Consider the following 17,101-nt stretch of genomic DNA (forward strand, 5'->3'; position numbering starts at 1 on the left):
AAATATTGAACTAAAAATAGAAAAGTGATGCTAATAATGCTTAGCAATTAATTATGTTGATAGGTACTTGAAAAAATCATAAAAGTGTGTAAAAAAACGAATTTAATCTTAAGAGGTGGAAAAATTAATGAATAGATCAACGATTTGTAGTGATAAATTAATCTTTGGTAATCAAAATCCAACTAAATGTTTGCTTGGCAAAGTCGATGGAAAAGATGTTCGAGCTAAATTCAACAGCATATTATGTAACATTTCTTAATTTAAAAATTTTTACATTAGATTTAAGTCTTAAATGATTACAAGATAATCTCATTGATATTGAACAGGAATCGAACTGTAGGTCGACCATGTGCACAAATCCAAGGATTTTTTAATTTTGTAAGATTATTCAGAACATTTCGCATTCTTTTATGGTCAAGAGGATCATTGATCATAATTGATTTACGGCATGCTCTAGATGCAATCATTCGAACCATTTTTTCTGGTTTATAGTTGTAACAATCGCTTCCAGTTTCTTCCATTTTTGACAATATTTCTTCGATTTCTGTTTTACCAAAAACAGCATCTTGGCTTGTAGGGACAGAAATCAAAACAGCTTTCGATCCAGGAGGAGCATTATCGTTCATCACAATTTTAAAAGACAACCTTTCAAATGTATTTAAATTATTTGCAACTATTGATTCTTGGTAACACGTCAATCCCAGAGGAATCGGGTTAACTAGGCGTTGAGATTCAAAACTTGTATTTTCTAATAAATCTTCAAAATTATAACGTTCATCACTTGCATGTTGATCAATTATAAAGACATCATCATCTAATTTTCCAATGATGAATGCTTTATTGAATTGTCCAATGATGTCCAAGGCACTGAAAGCTTCCTTTCTCATCTGTCGCTTCAACTCATCTTCCGCTTGAGATTGATCTGAGCAATCAGTTAGTTTTGTGAAAAAAACTGAACTCTTGGCAACTGGTGGAGCGTTTACTTTACCGTAGTAAGCTGCAAGTTTCTCTTCAGAAATTTCTGTACAGAATTTTACTCTTTTTTTATCAATCATAATCATTGGAGTGTCGGTAATAATTTTCTTTGATTGACTTTTCCGGTCCTTTGCATTTAGTCTTTGATCACTGACAACTTCTAACGACGATGATGTTGATTCTGGTGCTGTTAGATCAACTGAAATGACATCTTTAGGAATTTGACTGCAATCAGGAATTGGAGGAAGTGCCATAACATTATTACCATTAGCAGATGGAGATGATGTCATAGGTGTGGAAGTAGGATTTTGATTATCTGTAGATGTTTCTAAAGATACTGAATTGAGGTTATTAGTTTTATTTAGATCATCAGATGATCGATTGTTGGGTAATGTAGAGAACATATCTTTGATAGACATTTGATCTGACTTATTATTTTGGTCTTTTCTTCTGTTTTTGCTAAAAGCAAATTTCGATAAACTCCTCAGCCCAGAACTATTCATAGTTTTATTCGATCTGGTTTCTTTTTCCAACTCTGAAACATATCTGGGTCGGTCTTTAGATGCATATGGAATGAGAGGTTCTCTTTGTCTAGTTTGGTTTGATTGATTCTCCTCATCATCCTTTTCAGATTCATTAAGTATATTTCGGACAGGATTGAAAACACCAACCTCAGACGGAGTTTCCTCAAATGAATTCATTTCATCGGACTGCAAATTACCTAAGTTCTGAGTGTGCAAGTCTAAGCTAGTATTTGACGGCCGCAAAGGAGTACCACCTTGGTTTTGATTCTGATTTTGTTTGCTGATTGGTGAGTGTCGCATGTAGGAATCAGCTGGTGAGCTACATCTGAGTGAAGTTGTATGGACGAATGAGTTTAAAGAGCGAAGTTCATCTGCATCTAATTCGGGTAAATCATCATCATCCTCCAAAGGTCTTTTATTTGAGGAACTGGGTATTGAAGGGCATAGACTAACCACTGATTGAGAACTTGGTAGAGCTGAAGGTTTAACCGAATCCAGGCAAACTGTATTCGTTTCAAACATAGTTAATAAAGATGATTTGAGAATGGCGAATAAAAGATTCTCATTTGGCAACGAAAATGTTCTCTTATCTGGATGTACACTGAAGTCAATTTCATGTTTACCCAAATCTACAAATAACAACACAAATGGGTTTATTGTCTGGTTGATCTCTTTATAAACCGATAGTATAAATTTTTCGAGCGGTTGATAATTGGCAGGGCGACGATTCATGAAAAAATACACCTTCTTCAATTTGCTAGGTCCTTTATCTCCATGAGAAACATAACCAGAAATCGAAATCTCTTTTTCATCTTCTTTATATGAACTATTCAGCTTGTATTCAGAAGCAACTGCATCTCTAATGGGACACTGGACAAATGTTTGAATTGTTTTCATCTGTTTACAACCAAGTAATTGAATAATATTATCCTTAATGGATTTTGGTTCGATATTAAGAACTTCATTTTTGCGTCCATTTATATAATTAGTAACTAGCAGTCGAAGATTTGTAAACCCTAGTGCATATGGGTAGATGAATTGCATCATGTTATTAAATTGTTTCATATAAGTAGTTTCAAATTCTTTCCTTCGAACTGGGTAGCTGTAGAAAAGATTTTTGATTCGCACAGTAGTTCCGACTGGTCTTGCTGTTGGTTTGACTCCGATGAGTTCCCCAAAGTTATTGAAACTCAGTTCACTGGCTACTTCTTTCGATTCATGTCTAGTTATAATTGATAATTCGGACAATTCAGCAATGGATGCTAAGGCTTCACCTCTGTCAAAATAAAGACAAAATGAAAAAGGTTGAATGAGCTGAAAAAAGCAAAAAGCAACTCTTACCTGAAACCAAATGTTTTAACAGATCCCAAATCACGGTAATGCTTGAGTTTAGAGGTGTAATGAGGCAGGGCAAGTTGAGGGAAATCATCTTCTTGAATACCACAACCATCATCAGACAATTCAATCAATTGCTTACCATATTCAACGAATCGCAATTCAATGTAGGTAGCATGAGCATCAAGAGAATTTTCAATCAATTCCTTGACGACATTAGCAAGACTAGGAATTACCTTACCAGCAGATATTTTACCAATTGTTTCACGATCCAAATACTTGATGGCACATGGTGAAGTCGCCATTCCACAAGATTGATATTATTCATTCGTTTCACAGCTGAAAAAAAATAATAAACTTTTAAAAGCCAAAATTGTGTTTGTTATGATAAGAACAGTTGACTGGAATTGCCGCATTTTTCAGCTGTCACAGTCGCCATCTATGCATTATAAAATTTAAAATTCGATGTCAAGACCTTAATACGAGAACCTCACTTAAAATTATAATACTCAATTGCTTCAATTGAAACTAAATCATCAAACTAATAACCACAATTTAATCTCCTCCTTCTTATAAACACAAACGTTTTACAACTCTCTTACAAAAAAGTAGATTTGTCACACCTTTTCATTTCAAACCAAATCTTGTTGAACACTTTCACTCAATTTGTTTCACTTGTGTTTTATTTTCAACAATTTAACCCTCTAATCAAATGAAGTTTTTTCCACCTACAAACTTCTTGAATTTTTAGCTTTTTCAGCGTCATCTTGCCCTCCCTTCAATCTAACCACATTGTAATCTCTCCATTGATAAAAAATATAATTGGAATGAAAGTTTATTTTTTGTATTAATATATTTTGGTAAATAATTAAAGGGTTATCATGTTTCGTTTTTTTCTGTATCAATTATAAACATTTAAACAAATCAGTCTTTGTTTACATAAAAGCATATCTTAATTGTTGAGTTTTTGATCAGCATTGGAACGAGAAGTAAAAGGTTGATGACATAATTGATTTGATTACAAATGAGGAAATAAACTAAAATGTCTATCCATAAAAGATTTCTGTTCCTATCAATGGTAAAAGCGAGCAAAAAACTATTATTTAACATTTTCTCCGAGATTTTCGTTATCCAATTTTAAATTTAATAATTTACTGTCTCAATTTGGAAGAGTGGTAAGTACAATTGAATTATGTATTCCGAAATTTGCCCGGACCATTTTGTTTGCGCAGTCCATCCAATACTTATTTCACTAGCATATAAAGATAATTATCTGGTAATTAAAACCTTAAAAAGATCAAACTCACTAGGCGTGTTCATAGTTTTACTTTGCTCATTTTTTTCTCGGTGAATCTTGTTTCATCTGTAAGCTTTATAATTTCTCATGTCTAAATTAACTTGCAGAAAACGAGCAAATCTGTCCATTCCTCATTTTTACAATTAATCTGGTAATCTTTATATAAATCGATGGTCATGATCATTTCTCGAGCCATGACTGAGGAGTTGCCTTAATACTGAACTGACGAAGAGTGGAATCCAACGTTGAAGCATTACCAGAGGCGTAGGCCGTAAAGGCATTATGGAACAATATTAATTGTTTATGCATCACTTTAGCCTTGTTTTCATCCAAGAATTTTAATTTAATCAACACATCTTGCCGTAATCTTTCATATTTTGCTCGAGCAGCAATCAGTTTTTCCGTGTTAGCAGCAGCAGCTTGAGCGGGCAAAAGGTTTGCCACACTATTTCGTTCAGCGTCATACTCTAATCTCGCTTGTTCAAATTGCCTTATGGTAACTATGGTATCATCAATAGTTTTATTGACTAGGGTGGAAAGGTTAGAACAAAAAAAGCGAAGAGCCAAGACGAGCTTTTCACCATTCTTGGCAACCAAGCGTAACATCTCTGCATTTTGTCGGAAATCTGCTGACAAGTTCAAGACGGGCGATGAATTATTGACATCTTCTCCTCCTGCTCCTGTACCTACATTGCCACTTGCGTTTGATGCACTAGCACTTGTGGATGATGATGATGATGATGTTATTTTTGAGTCTCCTTTAGGTTCTTTCAATGATAAATCACTCAGTGATTCATAAAGTAATATCTGTTGTTGGACTAGGGAAGAATACATTGAAGACATGTCTCTGGCGATCCTTAAAATATGAGAATATTTTCTCTGAGTTTCTCTTAATTTATCAATTTCACTTTCCAATCCAGAATCAATCGTTCGTTGACATTTTCCTAATTTTTCGTTAACCAGTTGCTTAGTACACTTAAACGTTGTTATTGACCATTCCTTAATAGCTTCTATTGGAAAAGAAAGAAAAAATAAAATTAATTTTAATGAATGAAGTCAATTAAGGGCAGTCATGCTGAAAGGAGTCTCATTCTTGTGCAGTTGATTAAAAATGCTTAAACAGAATTTCTAATAATATTCACCCAATTCAACATTCAAATGATGATCAAAATTCAACCGGACAGCTGTCTCTGTTAAAATTAATCTTTGGTGCCAAATCTTCGCTAAAGATCATGAAAGATTGATGTTAAAGGTTAATAAGTGAAGCAAATAAATAGTAGAGCAATGGAAACTTGAATGATGATCGAATGTTCAAATGTTTAGTACACTGATCGATTAAGAAGAACTGAAAAAGGATTAGAAGTAACTAATATTGCTTTTTTCTTGAATTGTAAACTGTAACAACTTGAACGAGATAATTTGTATGAGAGAGAAGAATTGATATTTGAAAAAAAGTGAAGCTTCTGAAGACATTTAAAACAAGTTTGAATTTGAGACAAAAATATCTTAAATGTAACAAAAAATGTTGTCTAAAGCAGTCATTTTGGTTCGATACTTTAGGTACTTAGTAATGTCAGTTCAACTGAGGTTGTGAAACCGAGCGAAAAAGTTAATTTAAAATAAAACATTTAGCAACAACAGTAACAACATTTGCAAAGGAGGTTTTTTATGATTTGAATGATTTCTTCATTCACTATTGTCTTGATAAATCAACTTAAGGTCTGAATAAAAAATACTAAGGATAGTCTCATCAACAAAAATGTAATCAAATAAGCAGCTTGCAGGATATAATGTTTGAGACAGCGAGTGGAAAACGAGAATGCCAGTTTGCGGAAATAGATATAACTTGCAGAATGAGCTAATGGTTTGATTATCAGCAAATTTCACATCCAGTTTATGTAAAATCGAACCGCATAATCTAAGTAGTTGACTCGAAAAGGAAATAGCCATGAATTAAAAAGGAAACCTTTTAAACCAAAAACGTATAGCTGATAAATAAGAAAGTTTACAGACACAAAAGAAAAGATTTAAAGCCATAAATACGTCAAAATAAATCAGACTGATGACTTACGATTTACAGCTACCTAACAAAGAGTTTATCACCAGATCATAATTACTAAGCAACATGATAATGTGAACAAGATAGCTATCCATAGGATGCAAATAAAGCAAGCGTGAATATCAGCAATAGAAATACACTTTTAGGATAATAGAGTAAACAAATGATGGAAAAATGGAGAAATGGCCCGATTATTTTAGTCACCTAACTGATAGATTCCTCAACCAAAATTTGAATACAATCAGTATCATAAATTTGTAGGATGGAAATGATGAACAGCTTTGAACGGATTGAATGATGACGATGGATATAGAGACAGCATGACAACCAAAGTTAAAAGATGCAAAATCATTAATACCTATTGGAGTACTTTTAGGTGTTAAGCCGGCTGGATAGCTGCTAGGTGAAACTCTTCCATCGTTTTCACAGTCAACACCATTTTTAGATGAATAAGATGAGGTCATTGAGGGTAATCCAGGAGGGCCAAATGGTGATGAGACAGGCAATGTTGCTGGACGAGAAGAAATATTGTTATCCTTACTGGTAACAACAACATCAGTTACATTATTTTGCTCCTCTATTGAGATCTCCGTCATTTCAGGACTTGAAGGGATGGAATAATGAAGTGGATTAACGGTACCAAAATTGCCGGAGGACATGTCGAGTCAATTAAAACAAAGAAGTTGAATTGAAATCACAAAAAAAGGCGAATAGAGAGAAAAGATGTCAACAATTTTTGATGAGTTTAGGTTACTGGTTGCCTGGGTTAGGTTTCTTGGTTGATTGCATACAATGATAAATATTAGTTACTTTAATCCAAAGAAAATCAAATCGTTAGATAAAATATACCATTGATTTAATTAACAATCACAGTGACAAATTACTGATCAATCTTTAATTGCTCAGGGCTGTAACATGCTTTTCTTCCGCCCTTCACAAAATCAGTTGACAAATCATTTACAAGCCTCTCTTTCTCTCTCTTTCTCCTGCTCTCTTTCTCTCCCACTCTCTTTCTATCTCTCTTTTCAGTCGCTATTCTTTCTTTTTTTTCTTGGTTACGCGGATTTTTTACTTCAATTCAGAAACAAAATGTTGGTAGGAAATTTCATTCAATTATAATTAATTTCTTTATTCATAACCTAACGTTTTAAGACATAGTGCATCAAAGGGTTTTATGATTTGATTGAATTTTGTTGCTTTTCCATAAACTTGTTCCACATGCTAATATTGACAGATTAAAGTTCAAGCAGTGAATATCTTTCTCGAAGTCTAGATATGCAAGTTTAATAGACGCTAAATCATGATAAAATATAAGTCGAGAAGGCACTTAGGTCAAGTTTTAAAAGATTAAATGTTTTCAAATTCATCATGGCCAGCTAGATCGAATTTGTTGATTTCATCATTGTATTTAATTTGACCATCGATTAGATTGAAGAGCGATTCATGCGGCCGTCTCATGTGGTTTAAATAATCAGTAAATTTTTGTTATTTTAATTAAAACTAGTCCATTCAATTTAAAAATGTGTTATGTTAATAGAATGGAGCCGAAATATTTAGCAGCATAAAACCATTGTGGCAGCTATTTACGATTTAACATAGCACCAACAAAGTATTAAACTACGTAACATCATTTGATGTAACATTTCTTAATTTAATTTTTTTTATAGTGGATCAAAGTCTTGAATGATTACAAGATAATCTCGTTTATATTGAACAGGAATCGAACTGTAGGTCAACCATGAGCACAGATCCAAGGATTTTTTAATTTTGTAAGATTATTCAGAACACTTCGCATTCTTTTATGGTCATAATCGATTTACGGCATGCTATAGATGCAATCGTTCGCACCATTTTTTCTGGTTTATAGTTGTTACAATCGCTTCCAGTTTCTTCCATTCTTGACAATATTTCTTCGATTTCTGTTTTACCAAAAACAGCATCTTGGCTTGTAGGAACCGAAATCAGAACACACTTCAATTCATGAGGAGCGTTTTCATTCATCTTTAAAAGACAGCCAGTCTTTGGCATTTAGTCGGTGACCACAAACAACTTCTAACGACGATGATGTTGAATCTGGCGCTGTTAGATCAACTTATATGACACCTTGATGAATTTGACTGCAACCGGGAATCGAAGAAAGTGCATAACATTATTTCCATTAGTAGATGGAAATTATGTCTAAGCGTGGAAGTGAGATTTTGGATTATCAATAGAGATTGCTAAAGATATTCAGATCATCAGATGATCTATTTTTGGGTAATGCAGAGAACATATCTTTGATAGATATCTGACTTATTATTTTGGTCTTTTCTTCTGTTTTTGCTAAAAGCAAATTTCGATAAACTCCTCAGCCCAGAACATTCATAGTTTTATTCAATCTGGTTTCTTTTTCAGAGTCTGAAACATATTTTGGCCGGTCTTTAGATGCAAATGGAATGAGAGATTCTCTTTGTCTAGTTTGGTTTGATTGATTCTCCTCATCGTCCTTTTCAGATTTTTGAATGGTGAGTGTCACATGTAGCAATCAGCTGGTTAGCTACATCTTACTTGTTAGTGAAGTAGTGTGGACAGATGAGTTGTAAGAACGAAGTTCATCTGCTTCTCATTTGGGAAATCATCATCATCCTTCAGAGGTCTTTTATTTGAGTAAGTGGATATTGAAGGGTTTAGACTGATTGAGTGTTTGGTGGAGCTAAAGGTTCAACAGAATCCTGCAGGATTCTGTCAGCAAGACCACACTATGTATTTTTCAAACATTTGAATTGCCATGGGTATGTTTGAGTATGGCTTGACTGATGTGAGTTCCCCAAAGTTACTGGCCACTTCGATTTATGTCTGGTTATAATTGATAATTCGTACAACTCAGCAATGGATGTTAAGGCTTCGCCCTGTCAAAATAGAGACAAAATGATAACGGTTGAATGAGCTGAAAAATGAAAGATAATTCTTACCTAAAACCAAATGTTTCAACAGGTCTCAAATCATAAATTCTCAAATGCTTAAGCTTTCAATGTAGGTAGTATGAGCATCAAGAGAATTTTCATTCAATTCCTTGACGACAATAGCAAGACTAGGAATTACTTTACCAGCAGATATTTTACCGATTGTTTCACGATCCAAATACTTTATGGCACATGAAGAAGTCGCCATTTCACAAGATTGATATTATTCATCAGTTTCACAGCTGAAAAAAATAATAAACTTTTAAAAGCCAAAATTGTGTTTGTTTTGATAAGAACAGTTGATTGAGAATTGCCGCATTTTTCAGCTGTCACAGTCGCCATCTATGCATTATAAAATGAAAATTGAATGTTAGGATCCTAATATAAAACTCAATTGAATTTGTTCATTTTTTATCGGTTCAATTTAAAAAGGTCTGCAAATCAAAGCTACTGAACTTGAGTATTCTATTTGCAACAAGTGAGTGTTTGACTGAAATAATTAACTTTCACTGACCAGTAGTCAGCTTAATCATCTCATGCGTCACACATAATTCATAATGGCGCTAGAACTGAATCAAATTGTAATCATTTTAAACTTTGGAAAATAAAGAAAATTCTGCAAATTTTGTGTGTTTTTTGATTTCAAGCTGAATCATTGTTGGAATGGTATATGAATAATGTAAGCTGAATACAGAGTAAGGCTCAAAGAGTTGAATGAACGTGTTTTATCTCTTGAACTGATCAATTTGAGAATGGCGGAAAGACTGATGAAAGATTGGAAACAAAAGGAAATCTTTGATTGGAATTGAAATGAATCCATAAGAGGCCCATGAGAGGCCCTTAAAATTGGGAATGAATCAATAAATCCATTGAAAATATCAGAATAAAAAGACAAAATAAAACGTTCTATTTTTACAAATTAGGTTGACAATTTATCAAACAAACGATCACTAATATCAATAGATGTGATTCAACTTGGAGCGGAAGTTTTTTATATCATGCAAGAAAATCAAATATTAAATATCAAATATTGAGATTACATGAAAAAAAGGAAACTTTAAAAGTGAATATTTGATATAAATTGGTGAAAAAATAATGAATATTGAAAAGTTAAAAGTGGATTGAGGTGGATGTCAGGAAAAGCTCAAGACATAAACCAGAAAAATAAAGAAAGTTTACATTATAATTGGTGTTAACACCCAAAATTACGATGAACCCCATCTGAATCATGAGTTGTGTTGATATATTACTGGATATACAAATAGGAATGAAAACAATCTGCCAATCATGTTGGATTAACTGAATGGCCTGATTCTGAATCGTGATTTATTCAACAATCAAACTTCAATCAACACACAAGAAGCACCAGCATATCAGCTCAACTCTGTCTAGTTAACTCATTACCATTGACCATTGATTGCCCTTTACTCTAGATATTAGCTAATGAATATAATTCTGGTCATTTACCAGAATATCAATATTTTTGGATTAATTGTTTGATTGTTTGGTTGGGTTGGTTTAATAATTAACTTTTCTGGGTGAGGTTCAGGTTAGGATCAATAACAAACTATTAATCTTCATCAATCAGATGAATTGTGAAAATTTAAGTCTACCAACAGTCAATTTTACAATCACAATTTAATTGTATTTCTTCATTTGAATCATTTTTTCATGGATTAAATGGTGATTTTTAAATTATTTAAATATTATTTGATTTTTGAATAAACTTTCACAATATTTGCAACCATTTTGATTGCTTTTATCATTCAACTTTTTCAGCAAATCTCTTCCTTTTCAATGATACCTGCTAATCATTTTTGATTTGCTTCAATTGAAACTAAATCATCAAACTAATAACCACAATTTAATCTCCTCCTTCTTATTAATACAATCGTTTTACAACTCTCATACAAAAAAAGTAGACTTGTTATACCTTTTCATTTCAAACCAAATCTTGGTGAACACTTTCACTCAATTTGTTTCACTTGTGTTTAATTTTGAACAATTTAACTCTCTAATCAAATGAATTTTTCACCAAACTCCAGTTAACCATCAACTTGGTCACATTACAAGGATAGCTCATCTTGATCCAATGAAACAAACGTAAATGTAATGTCTTAAAAACCGTGAATTGTCAAATAACCCAATCGTTACCATCATTATAAAAGTGTTAATCAATTAAAGCTGAAAGATATAATTAAGAAACTTCAACAGTTAATTGAAGTCGCTAAAATAGTTTTTGAGATTGAACTTGAATTGTCATCTTCACTTAACTGGCTTCAAATGGTTACCAAAGTTGGTTAATAGACACCAAATTACAATTTTAACAAGAATGACCAGATTCTTTTAAAATCCAGATTACCAGTTTACCAGTTTCGTTTACCCGATTTATCTATTCTTTGTCTCCCACGATTACTAACTGGTCAACCAGACTTCCCGTGTTAACCTTGAAGGTGAAAAGATAAGAGATTTAAAAAAAGAGAAAGATTGTCCTCTTTGTCTTTTGTCTTCTTCTCCTCTTCAAGGCTTTTCTTCTGTTTATTTTTCTTTTTCTTTTCTTCTCTTATCTTGAACTTTTTCTCATTCTGACCATTGTTTCCAACCAGCCTTTGCATTCAAACAAAGACGAGATCCAACATTTTCTCTTCTTTCTTCAACAAGTAAATCTTCTTTCTCTCTCTCAGTGCCTTCTAGTTCAATCTTTACTAAAAGCATGGCTTATTTTGGTACCAACAGATCTAACCGATCCTTCATAGCTGAGGTAAGTTTCTTGCTTTTTCTTGTTTCTTATTTGCTAATTATTTCAATTGATTCCACTTTAATGATCCTCTATTGTTTACCTGTTTTTGTTTATACATTTTCAGCATCATCCATGTCACCTTGCCCATCAATCACCCACTTCATCTGATTGTCATTATTGGGAAGCCAATGGAGCCATTAACGAAGCCTTTTCAGAGAGTAGTTTGAACTTATCCTCAAAAATTCCGGCTTCCTCTTATTCACATCTCTATCCACAACAACAGCTACCTCAACAATCCCCATCTTTATTTTATGTTGATGATTCTTCAAATTGGATGGATAAATCAAATAATTCTGTGATTGCTAATACTCAAGCTCAGCGTTATACTGAACACTGGCTCGATTTAGAGGATAGTTTGAATCCAGTCGATGGATACAGTAGACGGTTTTACCAACCTCCATCTATAATATCAACAAATGGCCAAAAATCACATTGGTGTAGTTGTCGTAAAATCTGTTTTTATTGTGTGCCTTTGATTGTTACTCTCTCACTTTTTGGTCTCATTATGATCATTGCTACCATCATTTACCTTGAAACTTATGCTCGTCAAGCTGAGTATTCATCCAATGAATTTACTTCGGGAAGAAGACCATTTGATATGAGATCGTCAAACACTAATCTTATTGATTAAACCATGCGAATTATGTTTCGTCAAAAAATTGTGCAACTATATCCTCATAATCTGATCGTTTTGCTTTCATATGGGAATCGATCATCAATCAAACCGACTTCAATTTAATACCAAAGCCAGTAAAATACAAAAGCCTATCTTGGTACAAACAATATTCAAAATAAAGGATAAGTCTGACCCTGGAAAAAAGCATGATCAAACTCCAACGTTAAAAGTTTCAAACTCATCACCAATTTGTTGAAAAGGTCTCATGATCCTGATTCTTCGTCGTTTGTTATTTCTGTATTCTGTGTTGCAATATTGCCATTTTTTCTATTATTTGTGAAATTTACTGGAATATTTGGCTATGAGTTTCAACAACAAACTACAGACGATGAATCAATCAATACTGGTTTATTTACTGTCAAACTTGTTCAGTGACATTAACAATGGCGGGAACATTCCACCAAAAAATCCTGTACATCAACAGCTAAAATTTTCATTGCCTTTTCCTGTCACAATCTGTTTACCAAAAAGCAAAGAAGAAAAATTCCAGAGCAAAGGGTTGGAAAAACAAAACAGACGTAAATCCACCTTCTTCAAGTAATCTGCCAAAACGAATTATAGAGCAATAGAATGTTGAATTTTTCTGAAAAATCAATTTAAAGAGAGGATAAACAATTCATCGGAAATCGCAACGGAAATCTGAATGTATAACCTACTCCAATTGTTGCTTTTTTAATCGAGTTTCTTACAATGGTTAATGGTTTTAAGCATCACTCAAAAGAAATGGATATACAGCTGAAAGGAGCTCAAAGTTTGATGATAAAGATCTTTACGAACCAAATTGATGTCGAGCAAAATGATAAAAAGGATGGAACAATTTTATGAATTCATGAGCAGAGTTACAGCACTGAACTAGAATCAGGGGCAAAGAAAATTCTTTGTGATTAAATCATAGACATATTCATTTCTCACTTCTTCTCTCTCATAATAAATGAAGTTTGAGCAAAAAATGCGAGGGAACAGAATAAACATGATGAGAAATACTTCATCACGCAGCATCTTAAACCGGATTACACTTGATATTAGATGTTCAGTTGATTTTCTCAGAGTTTTGTTCTGACAGCATAAAGAAACGTTTCTCGTGCATCATTTAAACCATCACCTTTAATTTTCATCACAACTGCTAAATAGCTTTCACTGGCACACAAACAACAATCTTTTATTTTTGCCATTCTGTAAACCCTCTCACTACCAATTTACTGTATATTTTACTTTATATTTAAATTTGAAAAAAAAGAAAACAATTTTCTTCTCAAATTTGCAACTTTAAACTGAATCAATTGTTATTATTGTCATTGCCATTACCGTTATTGTTTACTTTGTAGGTTAATTGTTCATCATCGTATTCCTTAATTTCTATTTTGTGTGTGGCTCAAATTTAATTACAATCACTTTCCGTTTGTGATTCTAAAGACAATTTATAAACATGTCATCATTAAGCTGGTGGAAAGTTAGCACTCCATCTTGTTCACCTGATGAGCTGAGCGACATTATTACCGCACCTAATGGAGGCTATTATACTGTACCAACTGATCCATACAATGAAGTCTTTCCAAACATCTATGTTGGAGATGGGTAATTAATTGAATCATCGCACCCAATTTTCACCCGATCCCTTCAGCCTTACTAACCCATAGATAACAGTTTCGCCATGAATAACGAGTGCCCAATACACGTAAATTGACGCTTTTGAATCGCTTGGGTCAGCATCACCAACCGTTACTTCATTGCCATTTTGTTGTCAGTTTGGTAATGATCAAAACAAAATTGAAGGTTAATTAAGACAGAATTGTATTTTACTATTGTTGATCATCTCACTTTTACCAATATGACAAACCTGTTTAGTTAGTTTCACTTGTTTCTCAAAACGTCTATTAATTATAAGAATCAACAAAATATATAAACTGATTGATTGAAACCTACATTTAATTTACCAGTTGATCAATAGAATCACGCATCTGAACTTTTAATGATTTCCATTATTAATCACTTCTTTATAATACAATTTGATTACATAAACAATTGATTCTTCCTTTAAAACATTATTTAACCAAAATTCAATCTGATTCCATTGAAAATGGCTCATGATTTTGACTCAATATTTCAAATCAATTTCCTTTTTACTTTATTTTTCGATTGTTATTATAGTCATGAAAAAAATTTAAACGTTATTTACTGATTGTGACAATTTAAAGTTGATATTATAATTAACCTTTGGTTCTGTTGGAAAAGCAGAAGTGTTTAATTGTAATCTGTTTTACAGAAAAAATGCCTTTTTTCAATTTCTTAATTGGGTTAAACTGGTAAATTTTGGTTGACAATATTAACCTACTAAGGCACAACTAATGATACTGTTGACATAGATTACCATGAATTTCAGGGAAAACTAAATGCTCAATGAATCAAGGAACATGAATCTCGTAAGTTAGACACCTTTTTCTAGGTCATTACAGGCTTTTCAAGTCAAAATCCACAAATAAAATTAGATTAACTGTGAGCAGTATAATGTTTTAAAATAACTTTACCAATTCAGTGTTGAGGCCTCAACCTCAACCTCCAGATTACTGATTGTTACCAGTAATTGAAATCTATCTCAGATTTCAATTGCTTTTTGTTTTTCAAATTGAATAGTCTAACAATAGTTTACTTCAATAGATTTTGTAATTTGCTGATTAATCAACTTGTCTTTTGGCAAATGTAAATCTTTGCCCGATTCAGCATCTTTATACACAATTAGAGGTTTTAGTTTCAATTTTTCAAATCAACTTGTTGCTGTCAACTTGATTAGAATCACTTTTTTCTGTATTTCAGCAAAGTCGATGAAGGAACTCAGCAATTCATTTCTTGTTGCTAACTCTAAATCATTTCAAGTTCAAAGTTACAACTTTTCAACACTGTTTATTATTACATCAATCAAACTGAATTTTTTGCCTCAGTAAATAGTTTTCACATTTTTTTGTAAACAAAATAAAGAATGTTTTTCTATCTGGAATCAGCACAAATTCAATAAAAATTACGATTAACCGACAATTGATTATGTTTCCATCGTTAATCCATTATTGTACCAAGAAATCGCCTGATTTGTTCATTTCTAATAAACACTAATCTGAAATTTGAAATTGATCAATTTTCTTGTTTTTGCTTCTTCGTACTTCTAATTTGTTGATTCTTATAAATTTCAAGGGTTCAAGGCTCAAGTCTATCTGAGTACAATTAGGATTTTGATTAATCGCCAAAGCGAATCTAATTTTAATCTTGATATAAACCAACATTTTCGGCAATTGTTTTTGTTTCTGTTTCATTGTCATCTTGAACGAATAACTGTGACTTGGATTTGTAACTCAATACAGTAAAAATAATCCAAACTTGTTGATCCAACAAATTGTCAGTGTCAAGGTAAATGTTAATTTTGATGAATTTAACTTTAGAAGATGAAATTGTAATGAGCTTCAATTCATGCTTCAGTTCAATCTAGTTTGTTATTTATAGCCTTCATTGTTTGCCTGTAACTTAGATAATGAAAAACGCAACTTTAACCCTTAACGTAGGAGTTTAATTGCATGAAACAAGTGCTGTAATTAACTGAACAAGTTATGTTTCGAGTAAAAACTAAAGATCTTAATGAATTTATGTAAAAAAATTTCTGGCAACCTATCTGTAAACACATAATTGTGCCCAGTTTTTTCAATCTCATTATTACATGGTAACCTCATTATTCTGGTGAACTTGAAGAACACTTAAATCTAAATGAATCCTTAAGAATCAAGTTATTGATAGCAATTATTAACTTTTCCCAATTTTAAATCATTTACAGAACAACAGCTTTATGTACTTCGCTACTCCGACGACTGGGAATTACTCATGTTTTGAATGCTGCTTGGGGTAAAAGTAGATCACTTAATTTGGTGAATACCAATGAATCTTTTTATCGCGATGCTGGAATAGAGTTCATGGGAATTGAAGCCTTGGATATGTCAACCTTTCTACTGTCACCACACTTTGAAGCTGCTGCTGATTTCATTGATAAAGCGATCATCACTGGAGGTGAGATTTTAATTAGATTATGTGATTTATCAAACTAATTTCAATTTTTTCTCTTTTTGTTTCACAGGTAAAGTTTATGTTCATTGTCGCCAAGGAATTTCTCGTTCAGCGACTTTGGTTTTGGCTTATTTAATGATTAAAAGAGACTTCACTGTTCAAGAGGCGGTTAGGACGGTTCGTCGAGAACGAGATATAATTCCGAATGAGGGATTTTTAAAGCAACTTTGCCTTCTCAATGAGACTTTATTGCTGGATCGAAGGTTGGCTAAAAAGAGTGAAAGTAAAATGGTTCGAAGTGCCAACAGTAAACCAGTCAACGCAATCACAGTCAATTGAAATTTCCTCAACATCAATAGAACTCATTGTATTCATTAATTTTCAAATATATTATTAAGTTTACTTTGATTATTACATTCAATTACAAATCTTTTCAATAACGATTTCCATCT

The 17,101-nt window shown here is 32.7% G+C and overlaps 4 protein-coding genes and 2 long non-coding RNA genes across 9 annotated transcripts; 2 read left to right on the forward strand and 4 right to left on the reverse strand.

Moving 5' to 3' along the window:
* Positions 1-87: 87 nt before the first annotated feature.
* On the reverse strand, positions 88-3,206 carry Pms2 (mismatch repair endonuclease PMS2). Its single transcript, XM_089269463.1, has 2 exons — positions 2,841-3,206; positions 88-2,775 (listed from the first exon to the last, which is right to left on the reverse strand). Exons 1-2 carry the CDS (start codon positions 3,137-3,139, stop codon positions 297-299), a joined length of 2,778 nt encoding a protein of 925 aa, XP_089125589.1. The 5' UTR covers positions 3,140-3,206; the 3' UTR covers positions 88-296.
* A 447-nt stretch (positions 3,207-3,653) lies between these two features.
* Arfip (ADP ribosylation factor interacting protein arfaptin) lies at positions 3,654-7,129 on the reverse strand. Its single transcript, XM_015939924.3, has 2 exons — positions 6,549-7,129; positions 3,654-5,141 (listed from the first exon to the last, which is right to left on the reverse strand). Exons 1-2 carry the CDS (start codon positions 6,847-6,849, stop codon positions 4,312-4,314), a joined length of 1,131 nt encoding a protein of 376 aa, XP_015795410.1. The 5' UTR covers positions 6,850-7,129; the 3' UTR covers positions 3,654-4,311.
* Positions 6,085-6,344, reverse strand: LOC149093190 (uncharacterized). Its single transcript, XR_016199983.1, has 2 exons — positions 6,203-6,344; positions 6,085-6,119 (listed from the first exon to the last, which is right to left on the reverse strand). It is a non-coding gene; the product is annotated as an uncharacterized LOC149093190 (long non-coding RNA).
* A 174-nt stretch (positions 7,130-7,303) lies between the features above and the next one.
* Positions 7,304-9,609, reverse strand: LOC149093191 (uncharacterized). The gene is made up of 2 exons (XR_016199982.1): positions 9,142-9,609; positions 7,304-9,078 (listed from the first exon to the last, which is right to left on the reverse strand). It is a non-coding gene; the product is annotated as an uncharacterized LOC149093191 (long non-coding RNA).
* A 1,363-nt stretch (positions 9,610-10,972) lies between these two features.
* Positions 10,973-13,879, forward strand: LOC149093192 (uncharacterized). Of its 4 annotated transcripts, none has more exons than XM_015939857.3 (3): positions 10,973-11,235; positions 11,817-11,893; positions 11,997-13,879. In XM_015939857.3, the coding sequence occupies exons 2-3, from the start codon at positions 11,846-11,848 to the stop codon at positions 12,561-12,563; spliced, it is 615 nt and encodes a 204-aa protein (XP_015795343.2). In that variant the 5' UTR covers positions 10,973-11,235; positions 11,817-11,845; the 3' UTR covers positions 12,564-13,879. The 4 variants fall into 4 exon arrangements, with proteins under 4 accessions (XP_015795343.2, XP_015795344.1, XP_015795340.2 ...); XM_015939858.3 differs by having other exon boundaries at positions 10,978-11,241; XM_015939854.3 differs by having other exon boundaries at positions 11,075-11,585.
* On the forward strand, positions 13,666-17,085 carry LOC107371710 (dual specificity protein phosphatase 3). The gene is made up of 3 exons (XM_089269467.1): positions 13,666-14,183; positions 16,423-16,652; positions 16,720-17,085. The coding sequence occupies exons 1-3, from the start codon at positions 14,035-14,037 to the stop codon at positions 16,986-16,988; spliced, it is 648 nt and encodes a 215-aa protein (XP_089125593.1). The 5' UTR covers positions 13,666-14,034; the 3' UTR covers positions 16,989-17,085.
* The last annotated feature ends 16 nt before the right edge of the window (positions 17,086-17,101 follow it).

Source organism: Tetranychus urticae, chromosome 3 (genome assembly GCF_039701765.1).
Source record: "Tetranychus urticae isolate SD_2017Ah chromosome 3, NJAU_TeUrti_SD_1.0, whole genome shotgun sequence".
NCBI classification, from domain to species: Eukaryota; Metazoa; Arthropoda; class Arachnida; order Trombidiformes; family Tetranychidae; genus Tetranychus; species Tetranychus urticae.